General features: G+C 56.2%; 5 protein-coding genes across 5 annotated transcripts; 2 read left to right on the forward strand and 3 right to left on the reverse strand.

Moving 5' to 3' along the window:
- Positions 1–190: 190 nt before the first annotated feature.
- On the reverse strand, positions 191–2,192 carry PG986_010902 (cytochrome P450; the record flags this gene model as incomplete). The annotated part of the gene is made up of 6 exons (XM_066847124.1): positions 191–647; positions 730–1,103; positions 1,164–1,355; positions 1,528–1,770; positions 1,826–1,994; positions 2,017–2,192. The coding sequence occupies 6 exons, from the start codon at positions 2,190–2,192 to the stop codon at positions 191–193; spliced, it is 1,611 nt and encodes a 536-aa protein (XP_066696615.1).
- A 683-nt stretch (positions 2,193–2,875) lies between these two features.
- Positions 2,876–4,317, forward strand: PG986_010903 (uncharacterized protein; the record flags this gene model as incomplete). The annotated part of the gene is made up of 7 exons (XM_066847125.1): positions 2,876–2,910; positions 2,979–3,200; positions 3,296–3,532; positions 3,633–3,684; positions 3,829–3,907; positions 3,968–4,161; positions 4,240–4,317. The coding sequence occupies 7 exons, from the start codon at positions 2,876–2,878 to the stop codon at positions 4,315–4,317; spliced, it is 897 nt and encodes a 298-aa protein (XP_066696616.1).
- Positions 4,318–4,896: 579 nt separating this feature from the next.
- Positions 4,897–5,558, reverse strand: PG986_010904 (uncharacterized protein; the record flags this gene model as incomplete). Its single annotated transcript, XM_066847126.1, has 2 exons — positions 4,897–5,232; positions 5,301–5,558. 2 exons carry the CDS (start codon positions 5,556–5,558, stop codon positions 4,897–4,899), a joined length of 594 nt encoding a protein of 197 aa, XP_066696617.1.
- An 889-nt stretch (positions 5,559–6,447) lies between these two features.
- On the reverse strand, positions 6,448–7,566 carry PG986_010905 (NAD(P)-binding protein; the record flags this gene model as incomplete). Its single annotated transcript, XM_066847127.1, has 4 exons — positions 6,448–6,689; positions 6,801–7,074; positions 7,207–7,454; positions 7,530–7,566. The coding sequence occupies 4 exons, from the start codon at positions 7,564–7,566 to the stop codon at positions 6,448–6,450; spliced, it is 801 nt and encodes a 266-aa protein (XP_066696618.1).
- Positions 7,567–8,412: 846 nt separating this feature from the next.
- Positions 8,413–16,398, forward strand: PG986_010906 (putative polyketide synthase; the record flags this gene model as incomplete). The annotated part of the gene is made up of 10 exons (XM_066847128.1): positions 8,413–8,587; positions 8,664–9,135; positions 9,216–9,306; positions 9,342–9,556; positions 9,608–9,818; positions 9,885–13,028; positions 13,111–13,323; positions 13,405–14,840; positions 14,905–15,070; positions 15,139–16,398. The coding sequence occupies 10 exons, from the start codon at positions 8,413–8,415 to the stop codon at positions 16,396–16,398; spliced, it is 7,383 nt and encodes a 2,460-aa protein (XP_066696619.1).
- Between the last annotated feature and the right edge of the window lie 876 nt (positions 16,399–17,274).

Below are 17,274 nucleotides of genomic sequence, written 5' to 3' on the forward strand. Positions count from 1 at the left end.
GCTTGTTTGATCTGCTCCAGTTTACGAGGTATTGGTTCTGCATCACAGGAAGACTCTACCAAGGGTTCATCTTGAAGCCTTGATCCACCATGCATGTCTTGCTAATTGGTACGTCATTTTATCCTGGATATAGCTTGAAAGGAAGCCACTTCTAGTATCGGAAAGACCAAGGTCTAAGCAAGACAGATCCTCACTGTGTCTCGTAATCCCTCCAGACCAAACCCTCAGGGGCTGCCTTCCACTGCAAGTTCTCGTCGAGCAAGCCAGCAGCAGATTCCCATTCCTTCTTGACAAGCAGATCCCTATACGAACTCCTGGGCACTATATTACATTTGAAGGGAGTTGGACACGTAAACAGACCGTCCATGAGGTCGTCCGTATCGGGCACCATTGCTTTTCCAGTACGGCCGTCTACCGCGCGCTTGAAGTCAAAAGCCCAGAGAGTGCGTGATATAGCCAAGAAGAGCGATCGATCGGCGATGTGCATGCCCTGGCAGATTCGCCGGCCCGCACCAAAGGCGAAATGGTCGCGCTTGCTAACGTCGGGGTTGTTTGCCGCCTCGGCCGAGTTCTGGGCATCAGCCGCCCACCGGGATGGGTCGAACCGGCGAGGATGGGTGTGTCTCGCTGGATCGTTTTGGATACCCCTGAGAGCGCATTGGAGCACCTTTGTTAGCGGGTCAAGAGGATTCGCCCATTGCATGAACAAGGACACGAAGCTGAGCTTACCAGACGTTGATCAAAACCGCCGAACCCTTGGGAATGTGATAATCCAAATACGAATCGTCCTGAGTTACCGCGTGCGGCACACCCAAGGTAACAGCCGGCATCCACCGAAGGCTCTCCTTGACGCAACCGCGGATATAGGGCAAATCCGGGAAGTCATTGAGATCGGGCAGCCGGTCTCCGCAAATACGGTCAATTTCCGCCTGGGCTTTCGCGGCCACCTCGGGGAAGACGACCATGGCCTGGACAAAGCCAATCAAGATGGCTGCGGTTGTTTCGGACCCTGCCTGGAGAAGAGAGCCGCTCATGTAACACGCAATGTCGTCGGAGAAGCCCTGCTCTTTCTGCAGGCGGAGCAAGTCTATGCAGCAGCAGGGCTAGTCTCGTTGTCAGTCGCAGTTGAGAGTGAGCAGTGTTTCGGGTCAGAGGTGACTTACCATGGCGGTCCCTTGCTGTAGCTGGCTGCGCGCACGCAGGAAAAGCTTCATGAATAATGCATGTTCTCTTTCATGATATTCCTTCCCGTGCTTGGTAATGGGGAAAAGGTGGCTTGGCAGACTTCTGGTCACAGGATATACATCAAGTATCGCCGCGGACTGTTCCCCGGCGTAGGTCAGCCAGAAGAAAAACTCGGAGCGTGGATAGGCTCGTTGTTATACTGTGGAACCAGCAAAATAGGGGCCAATCTAGGCAGTATGCCTTTGACACTTACTGGGGAGGTAGCCATTGCCGAGAATTGCTCAAATATCTATCCGGTCAGGGCAAGCATCATTCTGGCAAGAGGTCGCGAGTAACACATACATCAAACACTTCCAAGAGCGTTGGGTCAACACTCGTCGGGGTTCGGTGTCCAAATGTCAGCTGCGTGGTCAAGGACATGGTATAACGTCGTACATGGTTGACAAAGTCGCTTGGGCTCTCGAGGAGTCCCATAAGCATGGCTTTGACCTCGAGGTCTTGATATGGCACGTATGTCCGCGCCACCTGAACATTCAAGACGCTGTGGGCCAGTTTCCGAACCATACGCCAAGTCTTGCCATATTCCTAGACTCTGCGTTATTTCCCCAATGTTCCGCCAGGAGGCCATGGGAAGACTCACCATGAACAGGGGCCGAAGACCGTCGCTGGCAATGTCCTGTGGTATGTACGCATCTGGCCTTGACGAGTAGATGGCGCTTCGTTTGTCTACAAGGTCTTTGACGGCTTGGTCGGACGAAAGCACGACCATGGCTCTCCCCTCCCAGCACCAGGGAGTATATCGGACCGTACTCCTTGGCCCATTTCTGGAACTGTAAGTGACGGTTGTGCCTGGGTATCTGGTGGAGGTTGCCAATCAGGGGCAGAGTTGGCGGCCCTGGAGGCCAGCTCTGGGGTCGTCGTCCTACCTTGGTGGTCTTCCAGAAGACCACTGCGAGGGCGGCAGAGCCCAGCACGAACAAGAGCAGGAGCTCTTTTCTCGTTTCCATGTTGGTTGGAAACGCTGTCAAAAGCCATCTGGCCCGCATGAGGAGGTGCCGGAGAGTCGAGTGCATCGTACTAGGCGCGAGAAGGTGTCAACAGATGCCTAATTGCAATGCAGGAGCTCCTCTGGAGTCGGCGCACAGAAGGCCTCGTCCTCTGGAAGCAGCGAGAGTGCGAGACGCGCACCCATCGCGCCGGGCATTAGAAGTGTGCTGCCTGGGTCGGCGTAATCCATCAAGGCCCGGTGCAATGAATCTGTCCGCTCGTCGGTGGCGGAATAGGGCTCGGACTCGGAGAGAGTATAGTCGTGCTGGAAAAGGCGGGAGGGGCAACTGCATATGCAGGTATGCAGCTATAAGCACGCATCCGATCCTGGATCTGACTGCTTTTGCAGATGCTCGCCGCTTTAAGTTGCCCAACCCTGGCTGTACTATGCAGCTTCAGCCCACGAACACAGCGCTAGATCCCAAATGCCAATGCATCCGATAGCCAGCCGTGATGAGATAGTTGCCCAAGACGGAAACTGCAGGATTCGCAGGATCATGGCCGAGACGACTGCAATCAACAGAGGTCGCTCAGCCGCTCGTCTCTTGGAGCGGAAGTCTTATTGTCATTCGAAGGACAGAACGCCAGTGCCCCCGATCCTCATACGTTCTTTCCACAAGTCGTAAATTCGCATCGCACTGTCATGTCCAGCAAAGAAAGATTCGCCTTGGTGACCGGGTATGTTGAGGTTACCTACCGCTAAGACTCGAGCAATGGGCAGAGTTACGTACTGACCAGCACTGCAGGTGTGGAAAAGGAGGGATCGGGGAGGCTCTCGTCAAAGAGTATGCCTGTCGTGGTCTTCATGCCATTGCTACTGTGCTTCCGACAGAGTCGAGCGACCACCTCAACGAACCGGGCATCACCTGCTTCAAGCTCGACTTGACTGTCGAGCAGTCTATTCTGGACTTGAAGCAGAGCATCCAAGAACTTACCGGCGGTCGGTTGGACGTGCTGGTCAACAATGCGTAAGTGACATATCCCTCATACCTTCCCTTTTCCCTTTCACGTGCATGGAACTCAATGGCGGCTGACCTGAATGTCTCGTAGTGGACTATGTGAGAATCCTCGTCCTCCCCGAAGATCAACTAGACGCCGCAACCGAAACTACATCTGATACTGACGTCTCAAAAGGCTACACCATGACCGCGATTGATACCGAGATCGTTCCGGTCAAGCGAATGTTTGACGTCAATCTCTTCGGCCCCATGCAGATGGTTCACCATTTCCATGACATGCTCATCCGATCCCGCGGAGCCATCGTCAACATTGGCTCCATCGGCGGCGTAGTACCGTACCTGTATGGATGTATGTGTGGCCTAATATCGACTTTTCCCTCTATAGAGACGTTCTGGCATTAACAACGGACCTCTTTCAAGCCTCGTATAATGCGACTAAAGCGGCACTGCATCACTGGTCGAATACGCTGCGAGTGGAGATGTCTCCGCTGAAGTAAGATTCTCAACCAGGGCCCTCACGATCAGGATTACAAATGGCTGACTACAACTCCAATCCGCAGTGTCCGGGTGGTGACGGCAAGTATTTGGGAATCCACGCGTCTTTAATTGGTATCACGGTATGGTATGTGGCTAACAGACTGGCCCACCCAAGATCATATCCGGGGAGATCGGGACCAACATACTCAAGAACGACGTACACAGACAGCTACCTGAAGGTGCGATCTGCCAAAACCGCACATGCCCTGTCCAGATTGAGATCCTGATCATTTGACCAGGCTCTTACTATGCACCTCTTGCGCCCGAGTTCAAGAAGCATGTCCAGAGGGTGCCAGAGACCACCAACCGGTTTGAGTATGCCGCAAACGTGGCAGCGGAAAGCTTGAAGCCATCTCCAGCAGCGTGGTTTTGGTACGGGAAAACGACCAGCATCATCAGATTCTTCGACACGTTCGCCTGGCGGACGTTTTGGGTGAGTTTATGAAACCCCACCCGTTCGTGCCTCCCCCGACTCTCTTTTGTAGTCTAACAACGTGGCGCTGGATGACAGGATTGGATCTTCTGGCGGGACTTCAAGCTTGCAAAGCTGAAGGACGCGCATTCCAAGCGTTTGGAAGGGGAAATGTGAGGAGTTGTAAACTCGTCGGCAACAGCGAATGGATAGGAGGATTTATGTAGCTATTTAGTGGTAAACACGGTGCCATCTGAGATAATAATATACTTGAAAATTCAAATTGAAATTTGGTTGGATCAAGTCTGCAGTTCGGAAATACCCTGCCATGTCGAACAAAGTAATTGAATATTGCACCTGGGGAGAAGGGGGCCTATTTTTCCTTTTTTTTTTTTTCCTTTTGGGTCACATTCCCTAGTTGTGTTGTTTTATCTCTCACACTCTCTGAATATGACCGTCAGCATGCATTCATTGTTCAAATATGGACCACAAGTATTATTGCCCCGGGCAGTTAGTTGCTCAGCATCATAGACGAACGCAGCGCTTGTTTCCAATACAGCACTTGACGAAGGCACCAGGTCAAACTCGTGGAGGCAGATAGATCTAAGCGACAAAATGGGTTTCAATGATAGTGAATCTTTTTTTGTACTAGCTGCTCTACTCCACCAAATAGCAGACACACACAACAACACATGTGTGTACTGGACCGGACTACCATCCTCCCCATCTGCTTTGCTTTGCTTTGCTTTGCTTTGCTTAGCGCCCCTCGTAGTACGGCTGCAGCTCGTTGAGCTCCTCGGTCAGGGGCTTCCCGTCGACGAGGACGGGCTTGCAGTCCAGCAAGATCCACATCATGCGCCCGGGCAGGGTGCCGTTGCCGGTGATGTTGTGCCACTGGTGGGCCGAGGCGCGCTGGACGCTGACGTCGCCCTGGCGCATCACGCGCTCCTCGCCCGAGTCGAGGATCAGCTTGAACTCGCCCTCGAGCACGACGCCGTAGTCGAGCGAGACGGCCCGGTGCATCGGCGACAGCACGTTGGGGCCAAAGTCGATCATGCGGCAGACGGAGCCGTTGTGGATGTGCAGGCCGGGCTTTTCAAAGAAAGGAGTTTAACCAAATGTGACATTTCAGGGGGACAGGGGGACAGTGCTTTACTTACCTCGGTCTCCTTGGCGTACTTGACATCGTGGTCCCCGTTGAGCTCGACAGGGGTCTCCTTGGTCGAGTAGAGGATGTTGGCGATGGCTTGCTCGTTGCCAATGATGCGGTGGTGGTCGCCGCAGTCGGTCGAAAGAAAGACGCCCTTGCCCTCGGCATTGTGTCCAGTGATGTGGCGCACAGTCTTGCGCAGACCCGGGGCAGGGAAGGTTGAGACGTATCCCGCGCTGGTGGTGAGCAGTTCTTCGGAAGTAGCCATGTTTGAGGTAGTAAAGTGAAGATGGGACGGTAGGGGAGATTCAGTGGACTGTTGTCTGTAAGTACGTTCCAATGATGGTCTGATGTGATGGATTGGTTTCTTTCTCTCCGTCAGGGGAGCACTTTCTAGTTAAGGGAACGTCGACCTCTCCTCCCCTTGGCTAATAGCAAGTAAACACCGTCCTTCCCCAACGTCACTTCCAATACATGGTTGGGACGGAAAACAGAGTTGCTCCGTCCTCTCCCTCGATTCTATCTCCGCGCTTCCTTCCATTGAACGGGATGAGTTTCTATCCGCCCACGGGGTAGAGTTGCGCCGGTTCTGTCTCGTTTTCGTCTCGCCGGGATGGGATCGAGAACGGTCCTTGGTTAGGCGCGGCATGTCAGAAACCTGCCCCGCTCATGTGCCTGGCCATCGCTGGACGGATCTTGGGCGTATCTGTGTGGGGGTGGAAGCTGACGTGAGACATAGTACGGGCCGTTGCACGCCAGCACGGGTGGGCGTTGAAGCCACTGCCCCTTCGCTACCATGGCTTGCAGCGCGGGTGCATCCGACAAAAAAAAACAAAAAAAAAAAAAAACACGGGGTCCTAACCGGCGTCCAATGAGGATCTATGTCTCACCCAGAAATCTCGGGTTGCTCCGCGCATAGCTGTATCGCGGCCCAAGGAAGTGGCACAGGAACACGCAGCTTACGTCACATAAGACGGCAATAGCACCCCCGCGACAGGTCACACAAGCGAAGTGCATTCATTGGACGTGGGTAGAGGAGATGTTGTGTGACATTGGGTGTAGCTTGGCCAGGGACCTGAGTGAGCAAGGAGAATACGCGACAGCATTGGCCAATCCAGGCTTGTTTGCCCCTTTGGGCCTCTTAGCTAGGTAGATATCTAGACATGGCTGGTAAGAGTTGTTCCTCCGTCAATGATAAGGCCGCATCCAGTCATGTAGCTCGACCTGCGGCTGCAGAGGAAGACGACTGCATCCGCCACTTCCTCCGGCGTGGCAATACGGCCCAGAGGGACCGCCATCTTGACGTAAGCGTCGATGTCGATGCCCCCGTCTCTGGCCCTCTGGATCATGGGGGTGTCAGTCCAGGAGGGGCAGACGCAGTTGACGCGAATCCCGTAAGCTGCATTATCAAGAGCTGAAAAAGATGTCGTATCCTACGTGTCAGCAACGGAAACCCCAAGACAGGCAGGTCAAGCACGATCGAGGGGAGAGGAGGGGAGGAGCGACGTACCGGCATTCTTGGCCAGGCCGATGACAGCGTGCTTGGCCGTGGTGTACTGCACCATGGCAGGGGTGGCCACGAACGAGGACCCGGACCCCAGAAGCACGATGGATCCACGACAGCTCCCACGCGCGGCGGGGCCATTCGCATTGGCCTCTTGGGTCTTCATGACCGCCGACACGCTGCGGGTGAGCAGGAAGCTGCCAGTGACATGCAACTCGAGGAAGCGGGCGAACTCGTCGATGTCAGCCTCCGCAAACTCGCGCTGCTTCTCCACTCCGATCTGCACATAAGCCGTTTCAGATACCGTCAGCTTGATCTCTGCATCGTGCCAGAGCCATTGGATGGCGAGAAGGGGAGCGAGATAGAGGGATAGGGGGAGAGAGCAGGGGAGGCTCTGCGCCTAAAATCTTACCCCTGCGCAGTGAACGCAATAGTCGATCCTTCCAAAGGCTCGCACCGCGAATCCAGTGGCCTCGTCGACAGAGGCTTTCTGGGTTACATCGACACTAACTGCTTCAGCTCGGAACCCCTGGGCGGTTGCCACGCTCGAGCAGTCGGCGGCAACCTGCTTCGCCGCCTCGACGTTCATATCAGCAATGACGATGCCGGCAGCACCCTCTTTGGCAAGTTCCAGAGCACACGCTCGGCCGATCCCGCTCCCTTGGCAAAGGTAAGTTAGCAGGCGCGGCGGAGTAGAAAAACTGCATTGGCCGGATAAGGAGAATGCTCGCTTACCACCGCCAACGACAAAGGCGTATCCGTTGATATCCATAATAACAGCTGAGTCTGAGCAGCTTTTCTTGAAGTGTTGCGTTTGGCCGAATGGATTCTCTGTTCAAAGACAGAGAGAGATAAAGTTCAAGTCGGTAGTTGATATGTCGTTCGTAAAGAACTCGGGCGACACAGAAACGGGCTAATGTATTCGTAGCCCCTTATGGTCCTTTAGATGTCACACTTCCTCTTCCGGAGGGCCACGTCTTCGCATAAAGCGGCGTCAACCCCACAAGCAGGCTATGGGTGTAAGTATACCGTAAAGGGGCCTATAAGGTGCAGCTATGGCACGTATGCGACGCTTGGTGGCTGGTATAAGCTGCATAGAGGAAGCAATCCTCGTGGTGGCCTGCTTCCGGCAGTGTTGTTCTAGAATCCGGGCTTATCTTTCGAGTCTATCCGATCTTCAAGTGCCAGAGGCACTGACGACGGCTTGCCATACGCGGTGACTCTGGATTACTCCATGGATGGTGTGTACGTAGGATGGCGAACCCAGCATCACAGACTTCAAGATAACGACGGAGGGGAAACAAGTAGACCAGTCCTGGATGACGACCGAGGCAGTGACGACAGGCCGTAAGCTCCGATATCAGGATCTTGGGTTGAAAGCGTCAAAACCTAGAGATAGCAGGGATGCTGTATACAATGTGCAGTGTAAGATGCACCTCGTAAGGTACCCTCAGTCTCACTTACCAGGAGAGCATGGCGGAATAGTATCGTAGTATGGATATATCTAGGACCATAAAGGCTGCTCATCTTCGCCGTTGAAGTCTCATTGACCAGAGATTTCCCCAGCAGAACCTCCTCCCTGAACCACTATAACACTTCGTCACTCAACATTTTCACAATGACCACTACTTGTGAGCCAGTTGTAGCCGACATCCCAGGCCCATTGTTGGCCGTCAACGAGAAGACCGGGGTCGTCATCTCAGAGACCAAGCCCCTCGAATGGTCCCCAAAGAGTGACAAGCCATCTATTTCCACCGTGATTGACGATGATGCAGTCTGCATCTCTGGAATGGGTATGTCTCCTTGGTGCCCCCCCTTTCAGCCAGATGAGGAATACAGCTAACATCCGCATGCTTACTCGGTGTCCAGCCTGTCTCCTACCGGGCGGTATCGAGTCCACGTCGGACCTGTGGGACTTCCTGTATCAGAAGAAGTCTGCACAAGGCCCCATTCCAGAGGAACGTTTCGACATCGGCGGCTTCTACCACAAGGATAACAACCGAGCCGGGGCCATGAACGTGGACGGCGGCTACTTTCTCAAGACAGATGTGCGGCAGTTTGACAACGCCTTCTTCGGGATCAACAACCTCGAGGCCGCGTACATGGACCCCCAACAGCGAAAGCTCCTGGAGGTGGTCTTCCAATGCTTCCAGGACGCAGGCGTATCCATGGAAGAAATCTCCGGCACCAACACGGCTGTCTATGTTGGTAACTTCACCGTGGACTATCAGTCCATCCAGTCGCGTGATCCAGACTACCTGCACCGGTATGCGGCAACAGGTGGCGGCACGTCCATCATGGCCAACCGTATCAGCCATGTATTCAACCTCCAAGGGCCGAGGTAAGCATTTCTGCAACATCCACTTACTTCATCCATTCGAGGCACAGTCCGGCTGATAGAATGACTCGCCTGCCAATTAGCTTGACGCTCGATACCGCCTGCTCCTCTACCATCTACGCTCTCCACCAAGCCGTCACGGCCATCAAGAATGGAGATTGTGACGGGGCCATTGTGGCAGGCGCCAATCTCATCATCTCCCCGAGCAGCATCTAGGAACTGCCAAAGGAGGCTTCCTCTCTCCCACTTCGACTTGCCACACCTTTGACGCGTCTGCCGATGGGTATGCTCGTGGTGAAGGTGTGAATGCCATCTACATCAAACGATTCTCCTCGGCAGCAGAGAGCGGAAACAAGATTCGATCCGTTATTCGCGGCACTGCCATCAATGCGTTCGTCATCCTGTCCTACAGTGGCCCTTCTCCGTGGTTACATTAGTGTTGGAAAGGGGGGGGCTAATACAATTTACCTTGTAGTAATGGACGGACCCCCGGCATCACACTTCCCAGTGCTGCACTGCAGGAAAGTGTTGTCCGGAAGGCGTACCAGAACGCCGGACTTCAGTTTGCCGATACGGACTACATCGAGTGCCATGGTACGGGCACAGCGGTGGGTGATCCTATCGAGGTAGACGCCTTGGCAAGCTGCTTTACCGCTCGCGAGGGTGTGCCTCTCATGATCGGATCGGTTCGTTTCACCTTTACCATTTGATCCCAAGTCCCAGTTCGACTAACATAGTACATGCCTACCTAGGTCAAAACAAACCTAGGCCACAGCGAAGCTGCAAGCGGCCTTACTTCGCTGATGAAGGTCACTTTGGCATTCGAACATGGCATGATCCCACCGACCTATGGGGTGAAACAGCTCAACAAAAAACGTAAGATAGCCGCATACCTATCTCATCGAATAAAGCCTCGTTGGTCTTTCTCTGACGCATTTCCTGCAGTAAAATTAGAGTCCCGCAACATGAAGGTGTTGAATGAGCCAGAGTCGTGGCCGAGATCGCTTCGGCGGGCCAGTGTCAACTCGTTCGGGTATGGCGGCGCCAACGGACATGTTATTCTCGAATCTGTCAGCAGCTACTTGAACGACCTGCCCCTTTTGAACGGGTCTGCGCTGGTGAATGGAAAAAGAAACGATAGACCGTTGACGGACGAAGTCTTTGTCCTCCCTTTCTCCGCCGCCTCGCCCCACTCGCTGGAGATGAGGCGCCAGCAGGTTTCTGGACTCGTTGCGCAATCCGGCCCCGATGAACTATCTAGCCTGGCCTTCACTTTGGCTCAGCGGGAGTCGAGACTGCGGCTTCGGGACTTCCTCCTAGTCAAGGCTGACTCGAAACCCACAACACTTGAGGCGGCGGCGCCGGACCAGTCCGCACAAGGCGAACAGCCACTGCCATTTGCCTTTATCTTCACTGGCCAAGGAGCACAGTACGCCGGCATGGCCAAGGAGCTAATCCAGAATAACGAACTATTCCTCACCAGTATTCGCAAGCTCGACGGCACTCTGCAGTCGCTGCCCGCACAATATGCCCCGACTTGGACGCTAGAACAAGCCATCCTTGACCCTCCTGCGACGAGCAAGGTAAACGACGTCACACGGAGCCAGCCACTATGTACCGCGGTCCAGATTGCTCTGGTTGACCTCCTGCGTAGCTGGGGCATCCGACCATCTGCAGTAATTGGGCACTCGTCAGGCGAGATTGCTGCCTCGTACGGTGCCGGTCTCCTGAGCGCCTCCCAAGCTATTCTAGCTGCCTACTTCCGCGGCTTTGCAGTCGAGCAACTACAAGAGCGAGGCGCTATGATGGCAGCCGGGGTTACCCCTGAGGCAGCCCGGACTATGATCGAAGAGAAGTCCCTTGATGGGGTATGCGTAGCTTGTGTGAACGCGCCGGAGAGTGTCACACTCAGCGGCACCAGAGAGGCCATTGGAATCCTCCAAGCAGAGCTGCAATCCCAACAGAAATTTGCCCGTCTGCTTGAGACTGGAGGGCGCGCGTATCATTCGCACATGATGGTTGCCATTGGTGACTTGTACGAAGAGCTTGTTGCGCCGCACCTGAGCATCGCCAAGGATACAAGTGAGCCGTTGCAAGCCAAGATGTGTTCCACCGTCGGCCACACCCCCGAAAGTGTTGGCACCGTGGATGAGACCACCGACATGGCTAGTTACTTCAGGCGAAATCTCGAACAGCCAGTCCAATTCAGTTCGGCCTTGGCAGGTCTGTTAGCCGGCGACGACAAGTACTACCTTGTAGAAATAGGACCGCATTCCGCCCTGAAAGGTCCCGTCCAGCAGATCCGGACCAGCATCAAGCGCGACCAAACCTCGGCCCCTTACTCCCCCACAATCGTCCGAAAGGAGGATGCCAGTCTCTGCCTCAAGAAACTGGCCGGCGAGCTCTTCCGCCACGGCCACCGCCTGGACTGGCAGGCCGTGAACAACAACATCCCGCAGACGCGCGAGATGCTGCAAGACTTGCCGCCCTACCCCTTCGACTACACACGCCCTCTGCCGTGGCACGAGCCCCGCGCCAGCGTCGACATCCGTAACCGGGCGCACCTCCGGCACGAGCTCCTGGGCACGCGCACGGCGGCCAGCAACGGCATCGACTGGAGCTGGCGCAACATCCTGCGGCTCTCGGAGATGCCGTGGCTGCGCGACCACAAGCTCGAGTCGCAGGTGGTCCTTCCGGGGGCGGCCTACGTCGCCATGGCCATCGAGGCGCTCTCACAGACCCTCGGCCTCAAACCAAGGCTCGTCGCCGGCGAGTCCATGGGCTTCGAGGGCAAGTCGATCAACATCTCAGCCCCCTTCCTCGTGCGCGACGAGTCAGACCCCGAATTCGAGCACACCGAACTGCACACGACCCTGTGCCAGCAAAAGATCTCCACCGCCGACGCGTCGTCCGACTGGTACGAATTCACCGTCTCCTCCTGGGCGTCAGGCCAGACGACGCTGCACTGCGCCGGCTCCATCCGGATGACGGCGGAGCCAGGGGCCGAGGCGAAGCGGGGCAGCACCCTGGTATCTGGAGAGGGCTACGAGGCCTGGTCTATGGGCCGCTGGTACGACAAGTCGCGTGAGGAAGGACTGAACTTCGGTCCCTACTTCCAGTCCCTGACCAGCCTGCATACCGATGGCAACAGGACGAGCACGGAGGCGATCGCGACCACCCATCTGCAGCCACCCTCGGTGAATGCCAAGGACGTCTACTACGCGGCCCACCCCATCACCATCGACGCCTGCATCCAAGCGGCCATCATGGGCGGCACGGCGGGCAACCTGAGCACGCTGCGTGCCTACGTCCCCATCTTCATAAGCGAGTGCCGCATCCAGGTGCCCCCGGGCGGCCCGTCGAGCGTTGGCGCCGAGAAGGAGTGCCGGGTGCACACGCGGATGGAGCGGACGGGGCTTTCGAGCCGCAAAGTCGACTGCACTCTGCGCCTGCCCGACGGCACGCCGGCCATCGACCTCAAAGACCTGCGCATGTCGCTATACACAGGCAAAGCGCCCGTGCAAGCGCTCAGCAGCATCTATCTCGAGCGTCATCCGTGTTTGCGCATCCTCTGGCGACCCGATATCTTGCGCGTGCACCCGGGCGCCGAGGGCGCGCTTCGCGACTACGTTGGTGCCTTCTCTGCGCAGCAAGCCGCCGATATGAAGGACAACGAGAGCTTGCTCGTGTTCGGAGCCATGCTGGATTTGATCAGCCACAAGTTCCCGCGAATGCGTGTTTTGGAACTCGGCTCGGGATGCGAGTGTGCGGCCAAGCAGTGCTTGTCCCTACTGGACAAGGACACTGCTTTTCCCCGCTGTCGATCCTGGATTAAGGGTGACCTTGACGAGGAGAACAAGTTGTGCATTCAGTCGGAGAGTTCGGAACCTTTTGATGTGGTTCTAATTAAAAGCGTGAGCATCAAAACCAGTTCCTCATGACCTGTTCAAAACTGCTAACATGATGACGGGCATATAGTACTCTACTGCGAAGAGTTTCTGGGCCCAATCGGCGAAGGAACTTGAATCATTCACGTCGGACCGGTCTGTTATTATCACACGTACTACTGACGAAGCTGTTTCGAGTCTCGAGGCTGCTGGTTTCGTTCTCCTGAGGCTCCCGCACGAGACTCTATTAGCAGTACCCGGCCAGAAGATGACAGGGTTGGAGGGCAAGGAAGTACTCATCTTGGTAAGACAATTTGCCCCCTTATTTGTATACCACTGCACTGGTGCAGGGTTCCCAATCGCGGTTCACTAATCGTCCCGATAGAAACCCAACAAGTCTTCATCCAAGATCGATGCCCTCGTGACTGCTATCGGCAGTTATTTGGGCAAGAAGGCGGGTTGTACAATCAGTACCACTACATTAGATGGGATAAACAGCGCCAAGGTCACCGGGGAGACGGTCTGCATATCCCTTTTGGAGATCGAGGGCGAGTTCCTTGCCACCATGAGCGCAGACGACATGAACTATCTGCGCTTGATAACCGATGTGGTGACACGCATCGTGTGGCTAACAGGAGCCGACATGATGGAGGCACCGAACCCGGACTTAACATTATCGAGCGGTCTCTCGCGCGCTCTCATGTTGGAGCAGCCGTCGTTGCGGTTCGCCGTCCTCGATATAGGGGCGGCCAACACTGGCGACCCCGAGATCATGGCGACGACGTGCGAGAACTTAACGAGGGTGCTGGGGGCCCATTATGCAACCGATGACACCGAGTTTATACAGCGCGGTCCCCTACTCAACGTCAGTCGCTTCGTGCCTGACTTGGCCCTGAACGCGCTGTTCCGTGAGAGGCTAGAGGAGCCACAGCAGCAGTCCGACTCTATAGCGACGGCCACGCTCGAGGAGGTGGCGCCGGCAAAGATCGCAATCGGCCAGGTCGGTATGACGGACACGATCCACTTCCAGCAGATTTCAGAGCCCCCGTCGGCCTGCCCGCCAGGCTACGTAGACGTCGACCTGCGCGCCGTCAGCCTGAACGCCAAGGACATCTACGCAATGAGCGGGCGCGTGGAAACGCGCGGCGCGACGATGGCCCTGGACTTCAGTGGTGTCATCTCGGCCGTAGGGCCCGATATCACGCACTTGCGCCCCGGAGACCGGGTCGCGGGCCTGGCGCCGAACCACTTCGGCACGACGGAGAGGGTCCCCGCCGCGTCGTGCCACAAGATGCTGCCGGACGAGGAGTTTACGGTGCTGCCGACGCTCTTGACCGTCTATAGCACCGCGCTATTCGCGCTCCGCGACCGCGCCAGCCTGCGCGCCGGCGAGTCGGTGCTGATCCACGCCGGTGCAGGGGCCTTCGGTCTCGCCGCTATCGCCATGGCGCAGCACATGGGCGCCACTGTCTACACGACGGCTGGGTCCGCCGCTAAGCGCGAGTACCTCGTGCGCGAGATGGGCGTGCCCGCGGCGCACATCTTCAATTCGCGCGACGCGTCGTTCGTCGAGGGCGTTCGTGCCGCGACAGGCGGCCGCGGCGTCGACGTGGTCGTCAACTCGCTAGTCGGCGACCTGATGCACGCGAGCTGGGGCTGCATCGCGTCCTTTGGCCGTTTCGTGGAGATCGGGAAGCGTGAGCTGATCAACGCCGGCAAGCTCGATATGCACGCTTTCCTGAAGAACAGTACGTTTACGGCATTCGATCTGTCCGAGTTCTTCTATGCCGAGGATCCTTACTACCGCAACATCTTCTATGGGTATGTACAGACTTGCGTTTCCGGTTCTGTGACTCGAGTTGTCCGTCTGCTAACCTTGGCTTAGGCTCATTGCTGAGTCCCTGGAGCTATACCGAGCAGGCAAAGTTAAGGCGCCGCCGATTGCGACTTTTGATGTTTCCGACATCGCGCAAGCGTATCGTTACTTCAACAACAAAGATCGAGTGGGGAAAGTGGTGGTTTCCATGGAGAACCCTAAAAGTCGAGTTCCAGTAAGTTTCACCAACCCTAAACACCGTCTCCTTTCGGTACTCTAGATAGGGTGGCTAACGATGGGCAGGTCGTATCCGCAAAATACAAGACGATATTCGATGCGAACAAGACATACCTTCTGGTAGGTTGCCTCGGTGGCCTGGGTCGTAGTCTGAGTCGGTGGATGGTGGCCAGAGGCGCCCGCAAGTTCGTCTTTTTGGGCAGATCTGGCTGCGACAAGCCCAGCGCGCAGCAGTTGGTATCCCGGCTTCAGAGCGCGGGCGCCACCGTGACCGTCGTCCGGGGCGACGTAGCCAACGCCGAGCACGTGAGGAACGCCGTGGCGGCATGCACCGCCCTTGGTCCCATCGGCGGCGTAGTGCAGGCGGCCATGGGTCTCAAGGAGGCGCTGTTCACCACCATGACCAACGACGCCTGGCACACCGGTATCCAGCCAAAATGGAGCGGGACGTGGAACCTGCACTACGCTCTCGAGGGCCACGACGACGCCCTCGATTTCTTCGCCATGACGTCTTCGCTCTCGGGCAGCTGCGGGACCGCGACAGAGAGCAACTACTGCGCCGCCAACGGCTTTCTGGATGCGTTCGCGCAGTGGCGGCGGTCTCATAACAAGCCGGCCGTGGCGCTCGGGCTGGGCATGATCTCCGAGGTCGGTTACCTGCACGAGAACCCGGAGATCGAGGCGCTGCTCCTCCGGAAGGGCATCCAGCCGCTGAACGAGGAGGAGTTCCTGCAGGTGTTCGATCTTGGCCTCGCTGGTCCGGGCGGCGACTTCGATTTCGCGGCGCACCGCGGCTCCCAGACCCCGACGTTGAACCTGGCGCATATCTTGACGGGCCTGGAGCCGCTCGGCATCCGCAAGCTCATGGATAAAGGCTTTGACGTCAACAACGGCATCATGGAGGACGCCCGCACCTCGCTGCTGGCGGCGTCGCTCCTGGCCGAACAGGACGCGAACGAGTCGGGCGACGGCGGCGCCGATGCGAGCCAGCTTGCGGCCGCCGCCGCGTGGGTCAAGGAAGTGCCGAACAATGCGCTCGCCATGTTCGGCGCGGAGGTGGCTGCGGCGTCACTGCAGGAGGCCATCTTGCGCCTCGCCAAGAGACGTTTCAGCAACCTCATTCTCATGCCGATGGACCAGGTCGACGAGCGTAAGCCGCTGCCCTCGTTCGGGGTGGACAGTATGCTGGCGGCCGAGTTCCGGACCTGGTTCTGGAACACTTTCAAGGTGGACATACCTTTCCTGGATATTGTCAGTCCTCAAAAGGCTCTGGTAAACCTTTCCGAGTTTGTGGAAACGACTCTGGTTGCAAGCTGGGCAGCGTAAACAATATTGTAACGTAGTGCTGGATACACGGATGAGTTGCAAGGCTCAAGTCACATGAAGACGGGCATAGAATTTGAAACGCATTTGTGTCGAGCTTGGGATACTTAGTCCAGGAAGCTGCATGTAGCTAAACGTCTAGTCAAAGTTTCTTAGCGACCTGTACTTTTCAGGTAGATAGCGTGCAATTGATGTTATTTGCAAAAATTGGCTAGACCACATTGGTATCTCCAGCACGGAGACTGAGATATTCACAAACTTGATTAGCCACGTACATGTAGGAATCTATTCTTTGTCACTGCAGTATCATTTTTCCTCCTAGAACCCTTCGTGAAGGCCTCACTCAGCCTTAGAATCGGTCAGATGAAGGAACCATTATGCCAAGGACCGCAGGGACTTGGACTCAGCCGCAGACTCCTCCCATCTCGAAGTTTGCCCCGGGACGGCGAGGTGTGGCATTTTGCCCAAGACACCCGGGAACGAGCTTATTTTACCTCCAATCGGGCTGTCTGTTGGCCCGGAGGCGGGCAGTTATTTAGCCCGGTCCCTTGTACAAAAGCAAAATGTCCCCGTTCGTGTGGCAGTCATGTTCGATCAACCTGATCGCTGCAGCGTGCCAAAGGATGAGCCAATCACATCTACTGGCCGACACTGCTGTAGCCACCATGCGTAAGCACGTAAGCAGGAGCGGAAGGAAGGAGCCCCTGCACTTACATCTGCATTCCTGATTTAGTTCCCGTCGCTAGGCAATGCTCCCTCCTCGGGCACTTCTCTGCTCCTGCGGGGCAACAGTCACTCCCGAATCGACGTGTCTGGCTGGCTTAGCCTCAGCCGTAAGCTGCATATCCCGAGAAACACCCCGAGACAGTCGCAATATGC

This window comes from Apiospora aurea, assembly GCF_038362705.1.
Source record: "Apiospora aurea strain CBS 24483 chromosome Unknown utg000007l_segment0_segment0, whole genome shotgun sequence".
NCBI classification, from domain to species: domain Eukaryota; kingdom Fungi; phylum Ascomycota; class Sordariomycetes; order Amphisphaeriales; family Apiosporaceae; genus Apiospora; species Apiospora aurea.